A 23,417-nucleotide genomic window follows, 5' to 3' on the forward strand; every position below is an offset into this window, starting at 1 on the left:
AGCCTGGGCGGGAGTGCGGCCGCGAGCAGCCCAGGGCTAAGTGCCCAGGCAGCCGCGTGGGACGGGGCAGCGCGGTGAGTGCGGGCGTGATGCGTCCCCCCGGAGCGCAGCTCGGGGGCCAGGTCGGCTTGTCCCCCGCACCAGCGCCCGCTGTGCTGCGGGGCGAGGCCCTGCGCTGCCCAAACCTTGTGGTGCATCAGCCCACACGTGGCAGTGCAGGTCTGGCTGCCTCCCCCCCCCCAGACCAGCCGCCTGCCCTAGGGTCCCCGGCGCTGCCCCGGAGACCCCGAGAAGGCCCCATGGGCCTGGCTCCCAGAGACTGACAGTGCTCCACTGCCGGGGTGACTTTACTTCTAGAAAACGTAACAAGCTCTGCTCAGCCAGAGTGGCCAGTGCACACAGGGGCATGGTCACAGCGAGGCCCACAGGGACCCGGGCAATGCACCCCACGGGCTGGTGAGGGTGAGGGTGGAGGCCAGCACGGGGGGCGGCTCAGCCGTGTGGGGGGCCGCGAGGCGGTGGTGTCCAGACTCAGACGCCCCACGTGCCCCAGTGCAGAAGGCAGGCGCTCTGCCCTGGAGGGGGTCCGGCGGGCAGCAGGGCTGGGGCCGGGAGGCTGCAGCAGCCGGGCGCGGGGGCTGGGCGGCCTCAGAAGCCCGTGTCCACGCTCAGCGTGCGGCGGGTGACGTGCTCCAGCTCCCCGGACACGTAGTCGGCCATGCTGACGTGGTAGTGCGCCAGCATCTTCAGCATCAGCCGCAGGTGCAGCCACCACTGCTCCCGGGGCATGCGGTGCCTGCCGGGTGGGCGGGGCGGCGGTTGGGGCACCTCCTCCTCCTCCGAGCCCCGCCCCTCCCGGCCCTACACAAGAGTGGCCCCAGGCGGTGGTGTCAGGGTCCCCGGCCCTGGGCCCGCACCCATGACGGGCTCGGCACACCCACCAGGGACCAGAGGGCGGGCGCATGCACTCGGGGCTGGCCCAGCACACCCGCCAGGGGAGGCCTGGACCGCGCGCTCCACCCTCGCTTCCCAGGGACTCACTCAAAGTCAGTGTCCTTCTTGAGCTCGGTGACCGGGCTGAAGGCCACCGCCTTCTTCCGCAGGCCGATCACGCAGGCGGAGTCGGGGGCGTTGGCGAACACGCGCCCTGCGGACACAGGCAGGAGCTACAGGCCCCGCCCCCACGCCCACTCCGCTCGCAGGGGGCGGGGGCGGGCGGGGCCGTGGCCGTGGGCGGGGCCACCACCCCCACGTACCATTGCGATAGACCGCCTGGAGCTTCTCGGACATCCAGAGCATGGCCTTCACCCCCAGCTTGGTCCCATAGTTCCGGTCGAAGGGGGTAGGAGCCCCGCCCTGGGGACAGTGAGGCCAAGGTCTGGTCTGCATGCCCGCCCCGGAGTCCCCAACTTCGGCCCTGCTGGGAGCCCAGGGCAGTCCTCCAGGCAGCTTCTGACACCCCACCCTCTGCCTGCAGCACCCCGCCCCTCTCTCCACCCCTAATCTGGCACAAAAGCCACTTCCAGAGGCCAGGTATTGGGTCGCCATGGGGTGGCCCGCGTGGACCCATGCATCCAACAGGCAGGTCCCCCCACCAGTGAGCGCGGGCCTCCCCGTGGGGGAGGGGAGCCCTCTGGGTGTCCCTGGTCCTCACATCAGGCTGGGAGACCCCACAGATCCAGTTCCCTGCAGGCCCCGCCCCTTCCCAGCGGGGAGGCCTCAGCAGGCAGGAGCCTGGTGTCCTGTCCTGCCCTGTGCCCTGTGCCAGGTGAGGGGCGGGGGCCGTGGGCACTGGCTGGGCTGTGAGCGTGAGGTCCTCACCCTGCCGTGTTCCTCTGCACCCTCGGCCCAACTACAGAGACGGCGGCAGGGCCAAGGGGCCACCGACCAGCACCCACGCCGCCCACGCCGTACCTGCTGCAGGTGGCCCAGGACGTTGGTCCTGCAGTCGAAGACGCCCTTGCCCTCGGAGGAGTACAGGTTGTACAGAAACTCCGTGGTGTAGTGCTCGTGACACTTCTCATTCCTGGGGAGCGCAACCAGGGACCCGGGCTGGGCGGGAGCTGGCTCCGGCCACCCCTGATGCCGAGCCCCGGGGCCAGGCCACAGGCCCTCGGAACGCCAACCGCCCCCCAGTCTCCAAGGCCCCCACGCTCTTTCCCGAAGCCCCAACCGTGGCTTGGACAGACCGTCCCCCGCCAGGGGCAAGGCCACTGGGCCTCACCGAAGCACCAGGCCCCTCTGGATCTCCGTCTGCATCTTCTCAGTCATGTGCTCCACGTTGGCCTGAGGGGCGAGGGACACGGTGAGGCGGGGCAGGGCAGCGGCCAGCACTGCCCCCCCACCCCGCCGAAGGCAGGCTGCCCAGGGAGGACCATTCCAGACTAACTGGCAGGCAGGGTCGCTATGACCCAGGGGGACGGGGGGCTGGCAAGAGGGTCCAGAGGTGGCAGCTGGACCATGAGGCCATGGAAGCCACAAGGTGGACGTAGGGTGGGGGGCTGCAGGGGAAGGGGTGCAGGGGTCATGGGCCAGGTCCCCTCACAGGCAGGGAGCCCCCAGCCCGCTTGGCCCAGCCCCGTGCCGGGCCGGTTCTCGCGTGTCTTAGCTGGGGACCCATGTGGCCTCTGACGGGAGGAGGCTGAGGGCTCAGCTCACCTTGAGGTCCTGGATGTTGAAAGGGTCCTCGAAGATGTAGGCGGCGTCAGCGCCCACGGCGATGCCGGTCACGGTGGCCAGGTAGCCGCAGTAGCCGCCCATGGTCTCCACAACGAACACCCGGCGCTTGGTCCCCGAGGCCGACTGCTTGATGCGGTCACAGCTCTGTGGGACCGGGGTGGTCAGGGCCCGCCCCGGTGGGCCACGGGGACCCGCTCTGAGGCAGGGGCGGTCCCAGGCCCCACGTGCCCGGGGCTCCGCAGGCCACGGGACCCCTGACCGGGCGATTCTGCCCCGGGGGGCGGGGGGAGGCCAGGTCCCCGCTGAGAGGACGTCCCTGGCGCTGGCCCTCCACCTCTCGTCCGCAGCCCGGGAAGGTCACTGCTGCCACTGTAGGTAGATGTCGGCAAGCGGGCGGGGACTCGCGCGGTAGCTGCTCTGTAGCCGCTAACGACCAACGGTTTCGAAAGGCCGTTGTGACATTACCCGGAGAATTGAAAAAGGGAAATGAAGCGGGGAAGTGGGTGACTGGGGCCTGGGCCAGGAGGTTCAGCCCCGGACGACAGACGAGCAGCGAGGAGGCGGGAACCCCGCCGCCTTGGCCAAAGGGTCACCGTCCTGCACGTGTGACGAGCACTTGCAAATAAAAAAAGAAAATCCACCGAGAGAAAAACGGGCAGGTGATAGACAAAGACATTTTAAAGAAAACCAGAAATGGGCGATACACGCACAGGAGAGCCAACCGCTAGGAAGTCAGAGTGGTGAATCGAAACAGAAACGTCCTTCCCGCCCGGGGCGAAGGTCACGGGCCGGGGTGGCGCGGGTGGGGGGGAGGCATGAAGGCTCGCGGGGCCGGAGGCGACCCACAGCCGGGCAGGTGGGGCGGGGACTCAAAGCCCCGCAGGATCGGGGCTCTGGGTGGGGAGATCGGGTGGGCGGGGGGTCTCCTATCTCAATCCTGTTTTCTTTCTCTAATGACAGCCAGAACCTGCTGGGGTTCAGCACAGCCCTTCCAGCCTCCGATCCCCCATGGAGCGGAGCCCTGTGGGGCGAAGGCAGGGCTGGGAGAGGCCTTGAGGGCGGGGGGCACAGTGAGCAGGGCCCCACGGAGCCCCCGCTGGGGCCACCTTGGGGATGGGGACCCCTCTGGGAAGCCGAGGTGGACGGCTGGGACCACCACAGGGCTCTCCTGGGCCCCTGCCCACCCTCCGCGTCCCAGCCGGTGGCCTCGGTTCCCACAGACCCACGTGCGGCCACGTCACTGAACAGAACCGTGGCCTGTCGTCCACGCCTCTACAGTAGCACAGTGCAGCGGGCTCAGCCCTGACCTTCACGCTCATGCCCTGTGACCCCCGAGCCACACCCCGCCGAGCGTCCGTAAGGCCTCAGGGCAGCCACCCAGGCCTCCTGGGGCGCGCCGCGCCGCCCCGCCCCCGCTGCACGCAGCCCGAGGGGGCGGCAGGGCCCCGGCACCCTACCTCCATGGCGGCGTTGACGGCGGTGTCTGAGCCCAGGCTGAAGTCGGTGCCCGGCACGTTGTTGCTGATGGTGGCCGGGATCACGCACATGACAACGCACAGCTCCTCGAAGCAGCCCCGCGCCTCCACCAGCTGCAGCACCCCCTCGTAGGCCTGCGGGCGGGGCGCAGGGCCCCGAGGGGCTGGGCTGCCGGGACGGGAAGGCGTGGCCTGCCCGGAGCTCTGCGGTCCCCATGCCCAGGCGGGAGGCCACCCCCTGCCCGGACCCCTCTGCCTCCCCACAAGCGCCCGGTCGCCAGCTCCCCCGTGAGCTGCGAAGCCCTCAGGAGAAGGCGAACCCTCCCAACACCGACGCCACTGTCCCGAGGGCGGGCGGGGTCTCCGGGGGGCCTGGGCAGAGGGCGCAGCCTCACCTCGAAGCCCCCGACGACCAGCAGGGCGTGGATGTTGTAGTTACGGATGTTCTCCACGATTTTCTCCATGTAGCCCTTGGGCAGAGTCCTGCAGCGGGAGACAGTCAGACGGACACTCAGCGTCCACACAGACCACAGGACGGCAGCACACACGTCCACGCTGCCCCGACCTGCCCCTCACCTCAGGGCGCAGGCCCCGTGGGGCTGCGATTCTTGGTGAGAGGCGGAAGTGGAGGCTCGAGGCCCCGGGCGTACGGAGGCCATTGTGGGGGCCCGGCACCCGCTCACCACCCTCACCGGCCGTTGGCCAGGCGACTGGGGAGCCCCTCGGCCCTGCGGCCTGGCTGCGAGCTCCCCGCAGGCGTGGGGCCGCAGAGCAGCGCCTCCCACCCAGGTGACCGCAGGCGAGCCCGGCCAGCGAGCCCCAGGGCGCAGAGTCGGGGCTGGCTTCCCCTGGCGGCTCCTCGGCCGAGCCGCAGTCGGCACCTCCCACTCGGCTGCCCGTGGCGGCCAGCGGCCGGCCGCTCACCGCTTGGTCCCCAGCATGGAGCCGCCGCGCCCCAGCCAGCCGGCCACGTCGTGCCAGCTCACTTCTTGCACCTGCAGGGAGGAGGCACCGCTTCAGGGAGCCGGCCAAGGCCCCGGCCCACTCCCGAGGCGCCGGCCCTGCGCTCAGGGACAGCATGCCCTCAGGGGCACAGACGCCGTGCCAGCAGTGGCCGCCCAGCCGCAGGTCAAGGCGGGGCTCAGGGCCTGGGCTGGGCACAGCCAGGGTGGACCCAGCCCCTCTCCCTCCTCCTCTGACCCGTCGTCCTCGTGGACTGGACTGGCCGCCCCGCGCTGGTGCACCGGAGGCCCCACGTGTCCAGGGGAAACTGGGGGTGGGTTGTGAACAGCCAGCGCCCCATGCGCCCCACCCCCGCACACCTACCTGACCCTTGGCCAAGCCCTCGAAGCCGTCGTGCACGACGTAGACGGTGTGGCCGTGCGAGATGCCCGTGCGCACAGCCGAGCGCACGGCCGCGTTCATGCCGGCCGCCGGGGCGCCCACGTTCAGGACGGCCAAGGAGAAGCCGGTCTTCGGGGAAGGGGACAGAGACAGCGTGTGAACACAGGGCTGCGGGGCCGCTGACGACGGAAGCCAGCGACAGCCAGCCTCCCACGCCCGCCCGGCTCCCGGGACTGACAAACCCCGGGACGCCACGAGCTCCTGGCAGAGTGCGGGCAGGCGGCGGGGCGGGCCCCACTCGGCCACGGCGTCGGCCTGGCCACGGGCATTAGCGGCGCTTGGTCCCCCCGAGCCCAGCACCCTCACGGGGCACAGGGCAGGTTCAGGCTGGCGTCCAAGGCTGCCTGGAAACCTCGCCATCACCCTCATAAGCAGGCCAGCGGCCAGTGCCCCAAAGCCCTTGGCGGGAGGCACAGACGCGGGGCAGGGGGCACTGCCGGCGAAAGCTCCTGGTGTCCACAGTGAGTAGGCAGCAGGGGACACGTCCAGGGTTAACTCGACCTGGCGCGGCCGAAGCACGGCCGCCCCACCTGCGGTCGGCGTGCGGGGCCTCCCGCACTGTCCTCCGTCCCGGCCGGCCCACACTCCTGGCCACGGCGGCCTGGGCTGCACCAGCGGCTGTCACCCAGCCCCGCTGCCCCGAGGCGGTCACACCCCGGTGGGTCCCGGGAGGGGACGTGCTGGCCGGGTGCTGCCCCTGCCTCGGCGGCCCCGGTGATGCTGCAGGCGGCGACCGGCGGGGGCCTCCTCGAAGCGGGGTCGGCGTCGGCGACAGCAGCCCGGGGCCTGGCCAGCCCCAGCCTCTGCCGCGAGGCGGCCTCCGCTTTCCGCCGGCCACCCCCGTGGCCGGGGCTCCAGGACCCCGCCGTCCAGCACTGCCTTGGTGGGACCTGTCCCTTGTCCCCTGGGGCTTCAGAAACGAGTCCTGCTGTCAGGCTTATGTTGAAGCCAGCCCACCTCCCCAGGTTCTTAGTCGTCTTGGGACGGTTCACAGGATGGTTCACAAACATCAGATCCCTTCACCCTTGAGTGAAATCGTGAGCCTGACTCTATGTCCCACACTGTCTGGCGAGCAAGCTGCCGCCATAACCTCCCGGCCCAGACGCTGGCTGGCTGCCTGGGGCCTGCTGGCCAGGTAGAAGCCGAGCCTCGCCCTCTGCTCACGATGCAGAAGCCCCGCAGCAGGCAGTCCTGGCCCAGCTGGACCTGCTCGGAGCTGCCTGCGTCCTGGGGGGGCTGCAGCAGGCAGAGCCCGACCCCAGGCAGACCCCAGCCCCGTGGCTGGCCCTGCAGGCCGAGGTGACCGCCCTCACACCTCACCTTCTCCTTGGAGACCTTCTGGTGAGCGAGCAGCTTGTAAATGTTCCAGTTGTTCTCAAAGCTCCTGGAACGGAAGCCAGCCACGCGTCGGGGGCCCACGGCCACGCGGCTCCACGTGACCCGACGCCCTCGCCGCTGAGCCAGCCTGCCTGGGGTCGGCGGCTCCCGTCCCCACCATGGCCGGCCTGCGGCCCGCCTCGAGGACGCGAGGCCTGGCCACGCGCGCGCAGGAAGAGGGCGTGAGCAGAGTGCAGGCGCCACCTCTGCAGGTGTGTGCGTTCTGCGTGTCGGGGGCACGGCCGGGTGCCAGGGGCTCGGGAGTCGGCCGCAGACCACGAGCCCGCGAGGCCCTCACCTGCCGCGGAGCTGGATGGCCTCGTCGAACCTCTTCTCGTCCATGGCCTTCTGCACCTCCTTCGTCTTAAAGAAAACAGAGCGCAGACTTGGGGGGGTCTGCGGCACACACCGCCGCCACCTGATGCGGCGGACCTGTCCCAGACTGCGGGGCAGCGGTCACTGCCACGGCCGGCAGCCAGGAGGGCTGACGGAGACTGCGTGGGGCCCACTGGCCTGGCCACTGGGCCCTCCCTGGCCCTCCTCGCTCGTCCTCAGCCCCCGGAGCCCGATCGAGGCCTATCTGGCCCCTGGACCACAGCCGATGCCCAGCCCGCCCAGCAGCACGGCCAGCGACATCACAGCGGGGAATTCTTCCAAGAGAAGCATCCACATGCCCACTCCCCGCCCGGCGCGGGGCCCCCAAACCTGCGGATCGGGGCCAGCGTCCCGTACCCAGCCTCTCAGCCTCGGGGCCCTCACCTCCCACGCCCCCTTCCTGTGGCCCCTGCTCTGCCCACACCAAATGTCCCCACACCGTCTGCCAGAGCTCACCCACTCCTCCTCCCTCCCACCTTCGCCCCAGATGCGCCCCGCCCCCCAGTGTGCAAGGTGGGTCCACCTTGGGGACGTGTTCACCCCCCCACCTGGAGGGCCGCAGGCTTCAGATACCCTGAGGCCAGCCGGGGCACAGGGGGAGCAACGAACCCAGACGGCCGGGACAGGAGGTGGCAATGCAGCTGCTGCCTGCTCCCCCAAACGCAGGAGCCGGGACTGGGGGCGGGGCCTGCCCAGAGTGGGGGGGCCTGGGAGCCTGGGGGGAGGGGAGAGCCACAAAGGCCCAGAGCACTGCCCTCGGGAGGCGGGGCCACATACTCACCACCTGCACACACTCCATGAGGGGCAGCCGCACGGACTGGTTCCCGGACAGGCTGACCACGCAGGCCGGGGTGTCGGGCGTGGCCTCCAGCAGCGCCATCACCGCCTCCATGCCCATCTTGCTGCTCTGCCGGGTGGGAGGGGCGGGGCTCAGGGCGGCTCAGCCCACCCCTCACCGCGCATGCACGCCTGCGCCCACACACGCACGTGCACACACAAGCATCTAGATCGAGCGGCACCAGAAACAGCCACACAATGTGATCACGATTCACCACGGCCCCTCCCGGCACCACGTCACGGGGCTGCGTGCTGTCCTGCCAGGACGGTGCAGCCTCTGGCTGCAGCGACACGACCTGCCCATGGTCACTCGGCCTGACACGGGAAGGGCGAGGGTTGTAAGTGGCTTCTGGGGTTCCTTCTGCTATAACAAGGTTTCTCTATCGGGGCTCCTTTCCTGATGTGTGTGCAAATGACAGACTTGGCCCGCTGGGCTGGGCCAGCTGCAGCATTTAGGGACCCAAGGCACCGTGCCCTGCTCAGTGAGGGACTGCAGGCTGGCCCCCTGCCCCCCGCTGCACCCACAGACAGTGCCCCCTGGGTCTCCGGCCATCTGCACAGCCCGGGAGCAAAGCACCTGCTGCTCAGGTCTGTATCGGGAACGGCCTTGGAGGGACGTTCCTGCCCCCTTGGGAGCACCGTGCTCATTAGGGAAGATGGGTCCCCTGCGACGGGACACACTGTGTGGGTGGAAGTCATCCCGTGGGAACTGGACTTGGGGACCGGCATGGAATGCTGCCACTCTGGCCACGAGTTACAAACTGTTCTCAGTCTCCAACCCAGGGATCTCGTGCCTTCTGCCAGCGCCCACGAAACCGGCAGGCGCTGTAGGGCGGGGAGCCCCCAGAGCCACCCCAGCACCTCTCTGCTGCCTAGGCCTGGAGGACGACTATGCTTGTGCCCGATGCCCCAGGCCCCTCCCGAGGGCACCTGAGGCCTCACGAAGGGTGCAGAGGCGCCTGGCCAGACCACCAAGGGCCCAGGCCAGCCGTATCCCCGCTGTGGCGTGGGGCTGAGGAGACCACGGACCGAGACCGCCCAGGAGGGGCTCAGTGCTGCGCGCAGCTGTGGGTCGCCGAGGGCCTGGGCATGTCACCGGCCTCCTGCCAGCGCCGTGGCCCAGGCGGTTTCAAGCCCCGCCCAGCGACCAGCCCTCACGTGTAGGCACGCTGCCACCCACGGGGCCCTCCCTGGCCCCAGACTCTGCCTCTGAACCCGGCAGTAGTCAGGACGCCGTAGTCAGGACGCCGGTGGCGCACTCAGGCCAGCATCCGACATGCCCCGCCCCCCCGCGCCTGGCTCCGCCCCCGCCCCCCCCACTCCCGGCCGTGGGAGAGCCAGGGGCCACGCAGAGGCTCGCATGCTCGCCCCTCGCACACACCCGGCACCTTCTGGGATGCGGTCAAACGCCGAGGGGGTCCCTCCCCGCCCCTCGCGCGCACCCGGCACCTACCAGGATGTGGTCGAAGGCCGAGGGGGTCCCTCCCTGCCCCTCACGCGCACCCGGCACCTACCGGGATGTGGTCGAAGGCCGAGGGGGTCCCTCCCCGCCCCTCGCGCGCACCCGGCACCTACCAGGATGCGGTCGAAGGCCGAGGGGGTCCCTCCCCGCCCCTCGCGCGCACCCGGCACCTACCAGGATGCGGTCGAAGGCTGAGGGGGTCCCTCCCCGCTGCACGTGGCCCAGCACCGTCACGCGGGTGTCGAAGCCCAGTCTCTGCACCACCAGCTGCCCATCGGGGGAGAGTAAGGCGGTCCTCGCGTTTGCCGCCCGGCCCCACTGTCCCGCCTCTCCACAGGCCCCCAGCCCTGGGCCTCACCCCCCACGCCCTGCTGCAGGGATCTGGGGCGTCAGCTCCCAGGGCCCCACAGAGCCAGCCCAGGGTGTACGCTCATGGCATGTGAGTGTGTGAGTGTGCAGTTCCCGGGCAGGCCAGGCCCTGCAGAGGGAGGGGGCCTCCCTACAGATGTGGGGCACACCTCAGCCCCAGTGTGTGCACCCCACATCTCTGGCTGTCACTGAGGGTGAGGAAGCCCTCCAGGAGCCTCCTGCCCATGGGGAGAGGGGTCCCAGCAAGAGCACTTGGGGACTGAGATAAAGGGGAGCCCCCAAGGCTCCACCCCCACCCCTCCCGCGTCACCAGGCCTCTTGGGGGCCCCTCACACTCACGTCCTTCACGTAGCGGGAGGAGATGGGCCGTCCGCTGCGGTCGATGGCGCCCTCGGCGATGATGATGATGTTCAGCCGGGACCCTCGGCTCCGGGTCTGGGTCAGAGACGCCTGCGCTCAGCTGCCTGGCCAAAACTACCCTTGGACTCAGCCACCACCCGCCAGCCCTCTCATAGCCTCCCCGGAACTGGGGGCTGGGATGGGGACGGAGGAACCCCAAAGGCCGCAGTGGCAGTCAGTCCTGCCCGCAGCTAACCCGAGACAGGGCTTCCTGAGCCCCTGGGGCAAGCCCCCCACCCCGAGGGCTGAGGGCGGATCAGAGGTGGCACCTAAGGGACCCACACAGTGGCCCTACATCAGTGGGGTGGGACCAGAGTGCACACGGAACGCTCTCGGGGCTTTTAAAGTGCTATCCACGCCTTCACTTCCCCAAGGACCCAGCACACTGCGGGGTCTGCAATGCCCCAGAGCCCCGGGACACCCCACAGCCTGTCTGCAGAGCCTCGGCGGGGAAACAGGGTCAGAGCGCTCCTGCCAGGCCTGGGTGCCACCCCCAGGGGGACGCCCACAGACGCTGTGAAACCAGAGTGAGGATGAGGACCCCCTCAGAGCTGGCCACGCGGCCCTGGGGGCACCGTCCTGGGGACAGCTGCCTCTGCACAGCGGGACCCCTGCGGGAAGGCGCTTCCCACTCACCTCGCCGAGCCTCTCGCACATGAAGTTCTCCCAGCCGTCCTCGGGGGGCGCCTCGGGGATGAACAGCCAGTCGGCCCCCGAGGCCAGGGCGGACACCAGCGCCAGGTACCTGGGGGGCAGGTCCACCTGCTCAGGCCCTGGGTCCCTCTGAGCCTCGCCTCCCACCCTCCCTGCCGCAGAGATGGCTCCCAGCCCCGGGGAGGTGAGCCTGCCTGGAGCCGGGTGCCCCGGGGACTCCACGCCCGGCTCCTGCTCCCCTGCAGCCCTGCCCCCCCCAGCCGACCGGGCAGCCCCCTTACCCGCAGTGCCGCCCCATCACCTCCAGCACGAAGGTCCTCTGGTGGCTGCAGACAGAGAACGGGCCGGAGGCGTCAGCACTGAGCCTCATGGCCCCACGAGCCGGCGGAAGCAGCCCCCCGAGAGCCACAGGGGTGGTGCCACACTTCCCACACCCATGGGCGCCCTGGCGACCCGGTGGACACAGGAGCAGCAGAAGGGCAGGCATTCCTCATTCCCAGGGCGGCCGAGGGACTGAGCGAAACACGGCCTCGGGCTCCTCACCAGTCCTGCGCCTGGTCTCCACTGACCTCTGCTCCTCGGGCTGAAGGCCGTTCACCTTGCCCTGGCCTGGTCGTCCCTGGCCAGGGGCTCAAAGGCTGCCCTCCCGGACCCGCCATCACTGACCCGCAGACGGGCAGCCTCGCCCCTCGCCAGAACAGGACTCCAGCTTGCCGGCCTGCAGGCCTGGCTGGCCAGGCGGCAGGGCCGTGGGCCTCACTCACCTCTGCGCGGTGGTGGTGATGGCGTCGATGACCTCCATGATGCGGTGCAGGGCCGAGTCAGTGCCGATGGTCATGTCAGTGCCGCAAAAGTCGTTGTCAATGGAGCCCACCAGCCCCGCGATGTTCAGGTGGGAGTAGGTCTGCGCCGTGCTCTCCGAGACCCTGCCTGAGGGGCGGTGCGCTCAGGCCCGCTGGCCACGCCCCGGCCACGCCCCCGGCCCTGGGCCCAGCCGCTCCTCCGCCCCACGCCAGGCTGGGCCACGCCCTCTGGCCACGCCCCTGGACCGGGCCTCCGCGGTGGTTTTAGGGAGCTACCATGCCCCTCATTTCCAGTCCGGCCCGAGCAGCCCAGAACCCAAGTTCAAGGGTCACTCGCCAACGTTCCAACTTGGTCTCAGGTGTTAGTCAGTTTTACGTACTACGCTTCTTCAAACCGTGACAGAGTCTGTAACCCACACGCTCCGAGAATCAACGACACACGAGACCAGTCCACGCGGAGTGGAGGAGTCAGCCTGGGACTGCCGCCCACCGTGCCCGGGGACCCTGGCGCCGGGCCGGAGGCGGGTGCTCATGCACGGACCCCACGAGCAGCAAGACCGGTGCAGCTGCCCCGGGTGCCCTCCACCCCAGGCTAGGCTGGGCCAGGCCCGGTGATCCCGCCTGTCCCCGCCGCCTGGCAGCGGCAGGCAGGTGCCGTGGCCTGGCGCCCCCACCCTCAGCCGGCCCCGCACCCTCCGTGCCGGGCTCCGCGCTGACCCACCTTCCTTCACGAGCTCCTCCAGCAAACTGCCCCATTCGCTGCGGAAGATGTTGGCGCCCGTGAGGCTGCCGTCCCCGCCGATGACGCACAGGTTGGTGATGCCGCGCTGCACCAGGTTGTAGGCCGCTGCCAGGCGTCCCTCCCGCGTGGTGAAGGCCTTGCAGCGGGCGCTGCCGATGACGGTGCCGCCCTGTGCAGAGGACGCCGGGGCCTTGGCCAACGAGGCAGCCGAGGGCCCTGCGGGGACGCTGGAGGGGACTAGTGGACCCCGCGGAGCTGAGAAGCAGAGTCCAGGGCCTCCTCCCGAGGCCTGGGCAGGGGACCCGCCTCCCTGTGCGTCTCTCCTCACTGCGATGAGGAGGACGTCCACCCTTCAGGCCCGGGGGCCTCGCGATGGACGAGCAGGCGCTGCTCTCTCTCTCTCTCACACCCACAAACACACACGCACACATACACACACACATGCTCATACACAAAAACACACACACATTCACACATACTCACACACATACACACAAACTCACACATACACAAACACATACACACACTCACATGCTCACACACACACACACGCACACATACACACACTCACATGCTCATACACACAAATACACGCACATTCACACATACTCACATGCTCATACACAAAAACACACACACATTCACACATACTCACACACATACACACAAACTCACACATACACAAACACATACACACACTCACATGCTCACACACATACACACATGCTCATACATGCAGTCACACATGCTCACACGCAAACACGTCCATGCACACAAACACACAAACACATGCATGACACACATGCACACTCACACATGCTCACACATGCATACACACTCATGCACACATACAGCCACACATGCTCACATGCACACACAAATACACATAAACACAAACGCACACTCAGACACACTCATACACACAAACACATACACATGCTCAGAGACACACATACTCAATGCTCACACACATATATGCACACCTTCACACATGCTCACATGCAAAAACCTCCACATATACAAAGATACATACACTCACACTAACGGGCACACATACATATACACACACTCACACACATACACACACACATATACATGTACTCACACGCTCACTCAATACATACCTACACGCTCACACACAAACACATATGCGCACATACACATGCTCATACATGCAAATACACATGCACTCACACACCTACACACACGCACACGCACACACACACGCCCACCAGCTGGGCACCGACACGGAGCTCTGAGCTTCACGGGGACATGGCTGCGGCAGCTAGTGCCCACATCCACACAGCCCCTCCTTGCTTTCCCGAGGACCCCGCCCACAACACACACCTGCCTGCCTGCCAGGCCCCAACAAAGTGCCCGCCCTCCGCCCCATGCTGCTCCTGAGACTTGCTAGGTGGGGCCCCAGGCTTAAACGGGCCGGCCCGGTGGCATCCCAAGCCCTTCCTCAGCTGCCCCACAGTGCGCCTCGAGGGGTGGGGACTCCCAGTGGCTGTCCGGCCCCTTCCGCTTGTCCACACTCACTGGCCTGACCAGGACTGGGCGGCAGATCTGCTCTATCCCCCAGGCTAGCGGCCCCCTGGGGGTTGGCCATGCCTGGACGAGACCTGCACCGACTCCGGGCACTGGGGTCCAGGCCAGCCTGCCCCCTGCTCCCACTGACCCATTCATGGCTCATGACGACAACTAGCCACTTGAATAAGCTGGGTGTCAGCTGGCAGCCTGGGGCAAACAGGTTCCGGGTGCCCACACCACCATCCCAGCTCTATGGGAGGAAAAGGGTCTCCCCAGAGAGACATGGTTTGAAGACCCCCACTCCCGGGGATCCTGGCCCACCGAGGTGGCCTCGCTCGGTAAGCGGGTGGGAGGCCCTGGCCTTGGTCAGCGGGAGGCTGAGAGCGGCAATGAAGTGGAAGCCGGGAGCAGGAGTGGGGGGGCCGTCGGACGCTGTGCCATGTCTTTCCCGTGTCCGCTCCTCCCTCGCCAGAGCGTGAACTCTGGCGGTGGCCCTGTCGGGGGCCGTCGCGACTCCACGACCCCATGGCGCCCTGGAGCCGGGCCCAGTGTCTGTCTGTGCCCGCATCCGTGCGTGCGCCTGCATCTCTCCGGCTCGTGCGCGCACACGCGTGCTCACGGGCAGGAAGGGACCACCGCGGCCTTACCAGCTGGATGATGTTGGAGACGCTGAGCCAGTTGGCGGGCTTGATGTTCTCGCCTCCTTCCACGAGACCCTCATAGCCCTGGAACCGAGGAGCACGGGCGTGAGACGCATCCACAGCAGCCGGACAGCACTGCGTCTGTGCGCAGGCGCTGGCCCCTGGCCAAGACCCCGTCCGGCAGGAAGCAGGCCCGGCACCCCAGGGCCTCGGGCGATGAAGCCGGGCTGTCCTGGGAGAGGCCAGGATGCCCAGCGGGGCCTTCCAGAACGCCTGTGCGAGGCTGGCGAGGCTGTTCATTTGTTACTGAATGTAACTCGCAGGGCAGAGTGCTCCTGCCACAGGTGGCCACTTGCCAAGTGTTCAAAATCATGCCAGGTCACCGGGCCCAGACCGCGAACAGAAGCCCAGCTCCCAGCGGCCCTCTGCCCTGCGGGGCCGTCCGTCCCCTCCCCGGGGAACCCGCTGTCCTGTCTCCTGCGGGCACTGCTTAGACGCGGAAATGGCAGCTCATGTCTGCGAGGCCCCACGTCACGTGTGCGGCCGAGTCTGGGCTCGCTGCCGTGCCGCAGTCCACTGTGCACCCCACACCCCAGTTCGTGATCCGTGCACTGACGACGGACGCATGGGAGGTCTCCAGTCTGGGGCCATCAGTGCCACGGCCACACAGCACCGCTGTGCCTGCGGTGACCTCCTCGGCCACCAGCCACGTGGCCCAGCTTCCGGGCGCTCCAGCCCACAGCACCGGGCTGTGCCGGTCCTCGTCCCAGGGGCTGCCTGTCGGCCCCTGCAGGTGGCTGTATCTTGAACCCCCTGATGACCACACGCTGCTCCCCTATGACATAAGCCGCCAGCGGTCTGGACTGCGTCTCTGAGAAGCACCTGGTCAGGTGTCCTGACTGCTCCAAACGCGGCCACCCTTTCCCGTTAGCAGCCCTGGACGTAGTCTGGGTGAGGACGGGGGCATTTCGTGACTGGTGGCCGCGCCGCCATGGTCCCCGTGTGGCCCTCCGTCCTCAGGTGAAGCAGGGGATGAGCCGCCGCTTCGGCCTGGCCATCTACTGCCCCACCTCCTCCCCAGGCAGGGGGAGCAGGCGCCTCCCTGCGGGGACCAGAACGCGGAGGTTCTCAGGGCCCCAGCAGCGCTGAGGCCCCAGTCCACGGAGCAACCTTGAACGGCTTACACCAGGCCGTGTCCCTCCCGCCTCCTGGTTCGGTCAGGGATTTGGCCACGAGGACACAAGCCAGCCTGACTGCCACCATCCCTGCACAGAAAAGCAGGAGAACGGCCTGAAACCCACAGCAGGCACTGCCCGGAGCGAGCAGCGGCAGAAAGGCCGATCTCGGGCCGCGGGAAGCCAGGATCGGGCACGGAGCCCAGGCACAGTGCCCGCCCGGCCCCTGCCCTACTGCAGGCCCCAGGGCCCCTTACCAGGCCGGTCAGCAGCGCGAGTCAGCCTCACGGACACAACCCTCCTCTCCTAGCCTTGGAACCTTCTAGAACGCCTCTGCCCGCGTTGCGTCACCTCTCCCCACTCGCCCCTTCGCCCTCCCCGCTCCCAGGCCAGGACCCGAGGTGGGCCCAGGACCGGCCCGGGCGGGCGCCCTGCGGGCTCTCCCTGTGTGGGCTGAGCCCTCAGGCCCAGTTTGGGCTCCTGGGTGAACGGATGCTGTCCCCTCCCAGTCGGCTAAGAAAAGCGCTCAATGCGCACCCCGGTTTTAGCTCCTGTGCCCTAGACAAGGACCTGGCATGCCCACCCCACGGAGGGAGAAACCGAGGGTCCGGAGGCGAAGGGACGCAGCTGTCACAGCCGGACTCCCTCAGGCAGGCCTCGGACCCATCCTGCCCTGTCTGGAGGCCCTTGGCACTCCCTGGAGGCTCTCACCCTGCCCTCCAGAAGGTTCTAAAGCAGTATCAGGGCACAGGCCCACCCTGCCCTTCAGCAATGAGGAGACCTGGCCCCAGGAGGGGCCTACAAACTGCTACTCTGTGTTCCTGCAGCCAAGGCCTGGGTGTGGCCAGCCCAACCTGGGGCCAGGGCAAGGGACAAGGACAGCCCCCGGGAGAGGAGGCGGGCACTGGGGAGGGCAGAGAGGCTGAGCTTCGCTACTTTCTGCCTAACAATTGAAAACAAAGTAACACAGCCAGCCAGAAAACCAGAAGACAAGGGAGGAATTCCGCCACGGGGGTGTGTGTGTGCGCGCGCGCGCGTGCGCGTGCACGCGACTGTGCGTCTGCACGTCAGCCCCCAATGTGACACGGATCCCGGGGCTGGGTGAGGCAGAGGGGGCACGAGCTTGGCCGGAACAAAAACAACCTCGCTCTGTTGCCACAAGGAGGCTGCTGGCGGTGGTTAGTGGGCGGTTCGCAGTGGGGCTGGGGGCTGGCGGTGGGAGGGAGACTGGGTGGGAGCTGAGGTCCCAGGCCCCAGAGGACAGTGGCAGCTTCACGCCCTCTTATCTCCCTAGGGACATGGCCTACCCCTCAGGGACCCGGGCGGGGGCGGAGGGGCCCCTCGGCCACACCCCGGCGCAGGGGCCCAGCTCCCTCCCGGCCCATGGCCGTCATGCCTCCACGTCCCCCTCCCCTCCCTCTGGGCCTCGGGTCAACCAGCCGCCAGTGACCACTGCGGGACGGGGCCATGTCCCCTCCCTCCAGCGCCGCACCCCCCGCCGGCCTCACCTCGTAGATCAGGAAGACCTTGGCCCCCACGTAGATGCCCATGCGCGTCACGGCCCTGACGGCGGCGTTCATACCTGCGGAGGAGACGCGTAGAGGTCGGGCTCGGGCCCCCCGATGCGGGGGCACCGAGCCAGCAGGCAGGCCCGGCCCCGGGTCGCAGGGCGAGCCCAGTCATTTCAGCTTCTGCCCATTCGGAAATCAGCTGTCCCCGGAGAGACACCGCCGGCCCGACTCGGCCTGAGTGCGGGGACCAGGCACGGGCGAGAGCCCGCCCCCCGCTGTGCTCCAGGCCCCGACCGGGGGGCAGCACAGGGGCACCCTCTGCCCACCGTGCACTTGCCCTGGGACCACGGCCCCTAGGACTTGAGGTGTCCACTTCCTGGAAGGAGGGACATTCGTGGGGCCGGAGGGTCGGCAGGGCGGCGTGCTCCCAGCCGGGGGAGCCTCAGCCCTTCCCTCTCGGCCGCTCAGAGAGCCACGGGGGCAAAGGTGTCCATCCCAGGCCTCCTCCACGAGGTGCGACCTGAGCGAAGCCCTCACGGATGGCTCCAAGAGACATGGAGACCGGCCGTGGCCCCGGGGGGTTCCCTTGCCATGCTCTGAGAGTGCAATGGGGCCTCACCTGGGGACAGGCCTCCCAACAGCCAAGAGGCTGGGGCTGCAGCCGCCATGGGCCTGGAGGATGCCAGGTGAGGTCCCCCAGCCAGTGGTCCCCGTATGGGCACCCTGGCAGGCCCAGCCCCCACAGTGACCCCAAACCTTCCTTCCCGAGAGTCCATGCCACGAAAGACACTGTGGTTCAGCACACAGGCAGGACACCCCTGTCCTCAGAGAGGAAGGATGACAGCCACGGCCACCCTTCCAGCGTCCTGTCCTCTGACACTGGGTCCAGGGCCAAATCAGACCTGTCCCGGGTCTCCCCAAGGACCCTGGTGCCCCCGCCTCCCTCCCGCCCACCCGGCCAAGGGCACACGCACACATCCTGTGGCCGTGCCCCTGTGGCCAGTGCGAGCCCAGTGTGGCCACGGCCCCAGAAGCCTCCCCAGACCCGGGCTGGTGGAGGTGGGCAGTGCCATTGCGTGGGCATCCTGCAGGAGCACCAGTGACCTTCACAGCACGTGCGGTCCACAGGATGACCGCGGTGTGAAGATTTGTGACCCCTACCCTGCTTACACATGGCTTGCCCGGTCCCAACCTGGAAGGCCGGCCCCAGGGGGAGCGAGCAGGTCTCAGGGGACACATGGAGGGCTGCACGGCCTCGGGAAGACCCCGCGGGCAGCCCCCCACGGGACCGGGTGGGCGGTGGCACTCGCCCTGCTCCACAGGAGAGAAGCCCAGGTCCCAGAGCGAGGGCAGGGACCTGCCGGGGCCCCAGCAGATGAGTGCACCCCAACTCCTCCTCAGGCACAGCGAGCCGCCCTGTCCCTGCCCGCAGCCGAGACTCCAGCTGCCCGATGGCCAGGGGCTCCTGGGGCAGGGCCACCCAGACACGAGGGCGGGCAGAGCGCAGAGGCCTGTGGGCCCCGAGCTGGACACACTCGTGGCTTCCACGCCGGACTTAGCCAGAGAGCCCCATTTCTAAAGGATTCGTGAGTCTCGTGTCCCCCAAATGCAGGAACTGAGACTTCGGAGGCTAACGTTGGGGGCAGGAGCCCACAGAGCACCCCACACCCAGGAACCTGGATCTGGAGCCCGAGGTCAGGGCGTGGCCTGCAGGCTTCCCACCCCCTACCCCACCCCCCACCCAGACCCAGATGGCAGCTGCTGCGGGCGCTCCCTGCCCTCCCTCGTGCCCCACCCCGCTGGGCCCCGTTCTGGCAGAGGAGTCGGGGGCCTCGCTGGCCCTGGCCAGCCCAGGAGGGTGCTCTCGGGTGTCCGCCTCCCACAGCTGCGCTCACCGGGGAGGCCGCTTTGGGCCCACTGCAGGCTCAAGGTCCGAGCCCCACCTCTGGCAGGCAGAGGGAGGCTAGCAGCTGGGGACAGAGAGGGGACAGGGTGCATGGGGGAAGGGGAGGAGAGTGGCCTGGGGACCCAGCCCTCCCACCCCCAGCGACGGCTCTTCGGTCAACCCTGACTGCGGCCGCGGCCACCTCACTAGCCAGCCTGGTGGGTCAAGGGACCCTAGAGGCAGAGCAATGTTTTCAGCCCTTGGGAGGGGAGCACATGGCTGGCCACGTTCAAAGGAGACCCTGGACTTTCAGCAGGGGAGCCGGGTGCCATGGCGACGGGGAGCCGGGGGCCATGGTGACGGCTGGCTGAGGGCGTGGGTTTCCGCGTGGGCTGCTGCTTCCAAAGGCCTTTTTAATGGCCCTTCAATCTGTTCTTCTTCCTCGAAATCAACCCTGGGCCGGGTCGGAGGGGTGGGCAGGAGAGCAGCTGCATCCACCAGCTGCGGGGGGCCCAGGCCCCTCGGCCCTCTGACGCCAGGGGGGGACACCCCATGACCTCCTGCCGGAGGAAACCCAGGACGCAACCAAACCCACATCTGGAGCTGACGGGTCACACTCAGCTCCCAGGAAGACAGAATGTACCGGGTGGTGGCCGAGATGACACGGAGCCCGGCTGGGACCTGACGGGGTGGGGAGGGCGGTCGGGGAGCTAGATCCACGCCTGCAAACGTGGGGTGTCATCGTCACTGTCCTGCTCATCCACCAGGAAAAGGCAGGTCCTGCCTGTGTCATTTAGGGGCTGGTGGGGGGCGCCCACGGCGGGACGGAGGGAGGGCCGGCGGGCGGGCCAGGCTGTTTCACGAGCGTAGCTACTTTTGCACAAAGTGCTCGGAGGTCTTTAAACAGCTGTGGGTCCCTCTGCTCGCTGACACTTCCTGCAGCGAGCAGGCAGGGAGAGGCCCTGAGCTGGCGGAGGCTGGCGGAGGATGCCACTTCCAGGCCGGCTGGAAGGAACCTGCCAGGTAGCCTATCTTGGCCTCTCTCCCGTTTGCAGAAGGGGAAACTGAGGCCCAAGGGAGGTGCTTGGGTCAAGTCACAGAGCTGGACAACGCCAGCCCTGCCAGGATCTTGGTCTGGCCCCGCCCTCCAGGAGCTTGGCTGCTTTGCACACCCCCAGCAAAGGCAGGCGGCAGCATCTGGGGAGAGAGCTCAGGGTTCCCATCGCCCCGGCTGCCGTCAGCCGGGCGCAGACCCGGCGGGGGGCCCACACGGGTCACCCGGGCGGGGAGGCAGACATGGGAGGGCCTGGCGAAATCAGCCTCTATTTAGAAGGACCTGGGGGCCCGGAAGGCAACCTGAGCGCCCGGGCCTGGAGCCGGCCCGCGGGAACAGCGGTGGCTGGGGGCGCACCTGCCGGCAGGTCCCAGGACTCGCAGAGCAGAGGCCCCATCCTCCCATTACTCCAGCCGGCCCTGCGTCTTCCTGCCGCCTCGGCCCAGCCCTAAACTGGGGGAGTCTGTGCGGTACCCCTGTGTGCAGCCCCAGCCGGAAACCACGGCTACCACGTCATGTGCAGGAGCACAGCTGAGGCTGCCAAGCTCTGGTGTGGTGGGGACACTCGCTAAGGCCCCATCCTCTGCTCCACCTGTGCCGGGAGAGGGCGGGAGCATGCCGCCCCCCGGCCTTTGCGCCCCGACCTACGTGCGTGCATGTATCTGCCCGAGCCCCTCCGTGCTGCTGTCCCCACTGCACAGGCAGAAGCCCGCAGGAGCCACGGAGTCGGGGCCCCACTGGCCTCTCAGGGTGTGGCCTTCCCCAAGGTCTACTCCCACAGGAGGAGGCTGCCCCTCCAAGCCGCTGACCCCAGCCCCGCTCATGCCCATTCACTGGCCTAGGGAGCTGCAGGCTTCAAGTGCTCTGGCCAAGAGGGGACGGAGAGGAGATGCGCCGCAGGGCACGACTGGCAGCGGGGCCAGGCCCCGAGGGCTCGGCCTGACCGGCAGGAGGGGCCCTGGCAGGCGGGGACACAGGCGGAGGCTGATTCTCTCTGCCTTCCTGTCAGGAAGCCGCTTCGGTTCCTGGGCACGTGGGGGGGCGGAGGGAGGGGCGTCGGGGGCCTGAGGCTGGGAGGGGAGGTGTTCGGCTCCCATCTGGAGGGAGGTGGGCCCAGCTGTGTGGCCTGAGGGTGCTGGCTCCGTCCCTCCCATCCTGCTTCCTGGTCCACTTAAGGTCCTTCCTGGGATTCAGGGTGTAGAAATACGGCCGAGCGTGACACGTGCCAAGCTGGTGGCCCCAGGTGAGAGACACTGGAGAGCAGTGGTCAGGAGGAGACCAGGCTGCCGGGGAGGGGTGGAACCCGCCCGCGGGCATGGCACCTGCCGCCTCTATCCCCTGCTGCAGAGCCCTGGGCAGGGCACCAGGAAGCCCCCCAACCCTCCTTGAGAAAGGACAGGTCTGAACACCCCGAGCCCCAGACAGGGAACCTCCCCAAGGCAGCCTCCTCCCCACCAGGCCTGAAAGGGGACGGAGGGGCTGTCCTGGATGGGGTCTGCCACCCTCACCTCTGCCAGCCAGGATGGACGGAAGAGGAGGGGAGGGGTGAGCCGGCCAGAGCCAAGCTGGAGGCCACGGCTGGGGTCAGCACAGTGCTCCCGGGCGGTCGGCTTTCAGAACCAGGAAGAGCACGGCCCTCTGGATCTGCGGGGACCTGCCCAGCTCAGCGCGGCCACCGAGAAACAGGGCGCTTGACACGTGACACGGAGAAGGGGCGCAGGAAGCAGAGCGGGGACAGCGGGCAGTCCCGCGCCTGCCCCGCGCGCAGCGCCCCGGCCGCCGCCGTCAGCGCGCGGACACACCCCCCGCGGGCGCGCGCGGGCGGGGCGCGGAGGCCGTGGCGTGCTGCACGTACGCGGGCGACAGCGCGTCGGGCAGGGTCTGGGGACGGGACGGGGAGGATGGGGACAAGAAGGGGACCGGCGGCGCCGCGCAGGCGGAGGGAGTTGCTGGCCGCGCGACCCCTGCCCCTTGCCGAGGATGGCAGACGCGCGCCGAGGGTCCCGGGGACAGGTGGGCGCCCATCCCCGGCGACGGGCCCCGCGCCCTGCCCACCTTGCGCGTCGCCGCCGCTGGTCAGCACGCCGATGGCCTTGCCGGCCCCGGACATCCGCAGCTTCTCCAGGTCCACGGTGGCCATGGTGGCGCCGAAACGGGCCGCTCGCTCGCTCTCCGCCCGCGCGGCGCGCTGCCGCCGGTCCCGCCCCCGCCCCGCGCCGCCCCGCCCCGCCCCGCCCCGCGCCGGCGCCGCCCCGGTGTGAGGTCACTGCTGCCCACGCCGGTGGGGCGGCCGCGGGTGTGGGGCGGCGGCCAAGGGGGGGTCCAGCGCCCTCGTTCCGGCAGGGTCCGTGGCTGTCCCTGGAGTCCCCGAGTCCCCGCGCGTGCACCAGGCTCCTGAACCCGCGACAGCACAGGGCCAGTACCCTTCGGGTGGGAATCTGCGACCGTGGCTGGCCGTGGCCGGCAGTTTTGAGTTTCTGCGTCACGTAATCGCCCAAGCGCCTTAATCCACCCTGGTGAGCTTCGGGAGGACTTAGGAGCCCTTACTTAACCTCAAAGCCAGGTCAGATTGCCAAAGACACACGCAGAATTTGTAATTCTAGGCCTGGGACGACTTTTACGTTGTTTTCCAAGTTCATTACAGGAGCCTCGAGTCCTCCTGCCCATTTCTTCGAGCTTTAGCAGAGGGTGAGGGTCCACCGAGAGTCGGCCTCTGGTTAAGATGCCCAATGGGGTTAAGGGGACGCCAGGCTCATTTGTGTATTAACTTATTACTTTTATACATTTTATTATTTTATTAATTTATTACTTCAGTAAATCTTTGCTGGACCCTTGGAAAACTCTTGTATGCCAGGCAGTGTGGGGGGAAGGGCGTGGGGGGGTCAGGCTGAGCGATGGAACCCTTCTGCTGAGCTGGGCGTCCCCCCAGCCCAGGAGGGACCCAGCGTGGTCAGCACAATGCTCAGCCCTGGTCCTAAGGGAGCCTGGCCGCTGGTGGGAGAGTCCTCAGAACCAAAGCAAGCGTGAGGAAAGGCGTCCACA

General features: G+C 68.3%; 1 protein-coding gene across 1 annotated transcript; it reads right to left on the bottom strand.

Moving 5' to 3' along the window:
• Window positions 1–329: 329 nt before the first annotated feature.
• Window positions 330–22,562, bottom strand: PFKL (phosphofructokinase, liver type). The gene is made up of 22 exons (XM_036238115.1): window positions 22,431–22,562; window positions 17,434–17,507; window positions 14,757–14,834; window positions 12,556–12,745; window positions 11,796–11,961; window positions 11,313–11,357; window positions 11,014–11,122; window positions 10,318–10,413; window positions 9,784–9,876; window positions 8,092–8,217; window positions 7,234–7,298; window positions 6,879–6,942; window positions 5,481–5,627; window positions 5,079–5,149; window positions 4,550–4,637; window positions 4,137–4,289; window positions 2,659–2,823; window positions 2,225–2,286; window positions 1,915–2,026; window positions 1,257–1,356; window positions 1,042–1,147; window positions 330–796 (listed from the first exon to the last, which is right to left on the bottom strand). Exons 1-22 carry the CDS (start codon window positions 22,513–22,515, stop codon window positions 649–651), a joined length of 2,343 nt encoding a protein of 780 aa, XP_036094008.1. The 5' UTR covers window positions 22,516–22,562; the 3' UTR covers window positions 330–648.
• Window positions 22,563–23,417: the final 855 nt, after the last annotated feature.

Source organism: Rousettus aegyptiacus, unplaced genomic scaffold, assembly GCF_014176215.1.
Source record: "Rousettus aegyptiacus isolate mRouAeg1 unplaced genomic scaffold, mRouAeg1.p scaffold_m13_p_20, whole genome shotgun sequence".
Taxonomy (NCBI): domain Eukaryota; kingdom Metazoa; phylum Chordata; class Mammalia; order Chiroptera; family Pteropodidae; genus Rousettus; species Rousettus aegyptiacus.

What these genes read in the sequence shown, in the direction of transcription:
- PFKL (XM_036238115.1), bottom strand. Translation starts at nt 22,515, where the DNA reads ATGGCCACCGTGGACCTGGAGAAGCTGCGGATGTCCGGGGCCGGCAAG. An exon ending in CAGCGGCGGCGACGCGCAAG is followed by an intron (nt 17,508 to 22,430) that starts GTGGGCAGGGCG and finishes TCTCCTCCGCAG; the next exon opens with GTATGAACGCCGCCGTCAGG. An exon ending in GGAGGAGCTCGTGAAGGAAG is followed by an intron (nt 11,962 to 12,555) that starts GTGGGTCAGCGC and finishes ACCGCCCCTCAG; the next exon opens with GCAGGGTCTCGGAGAGCACG.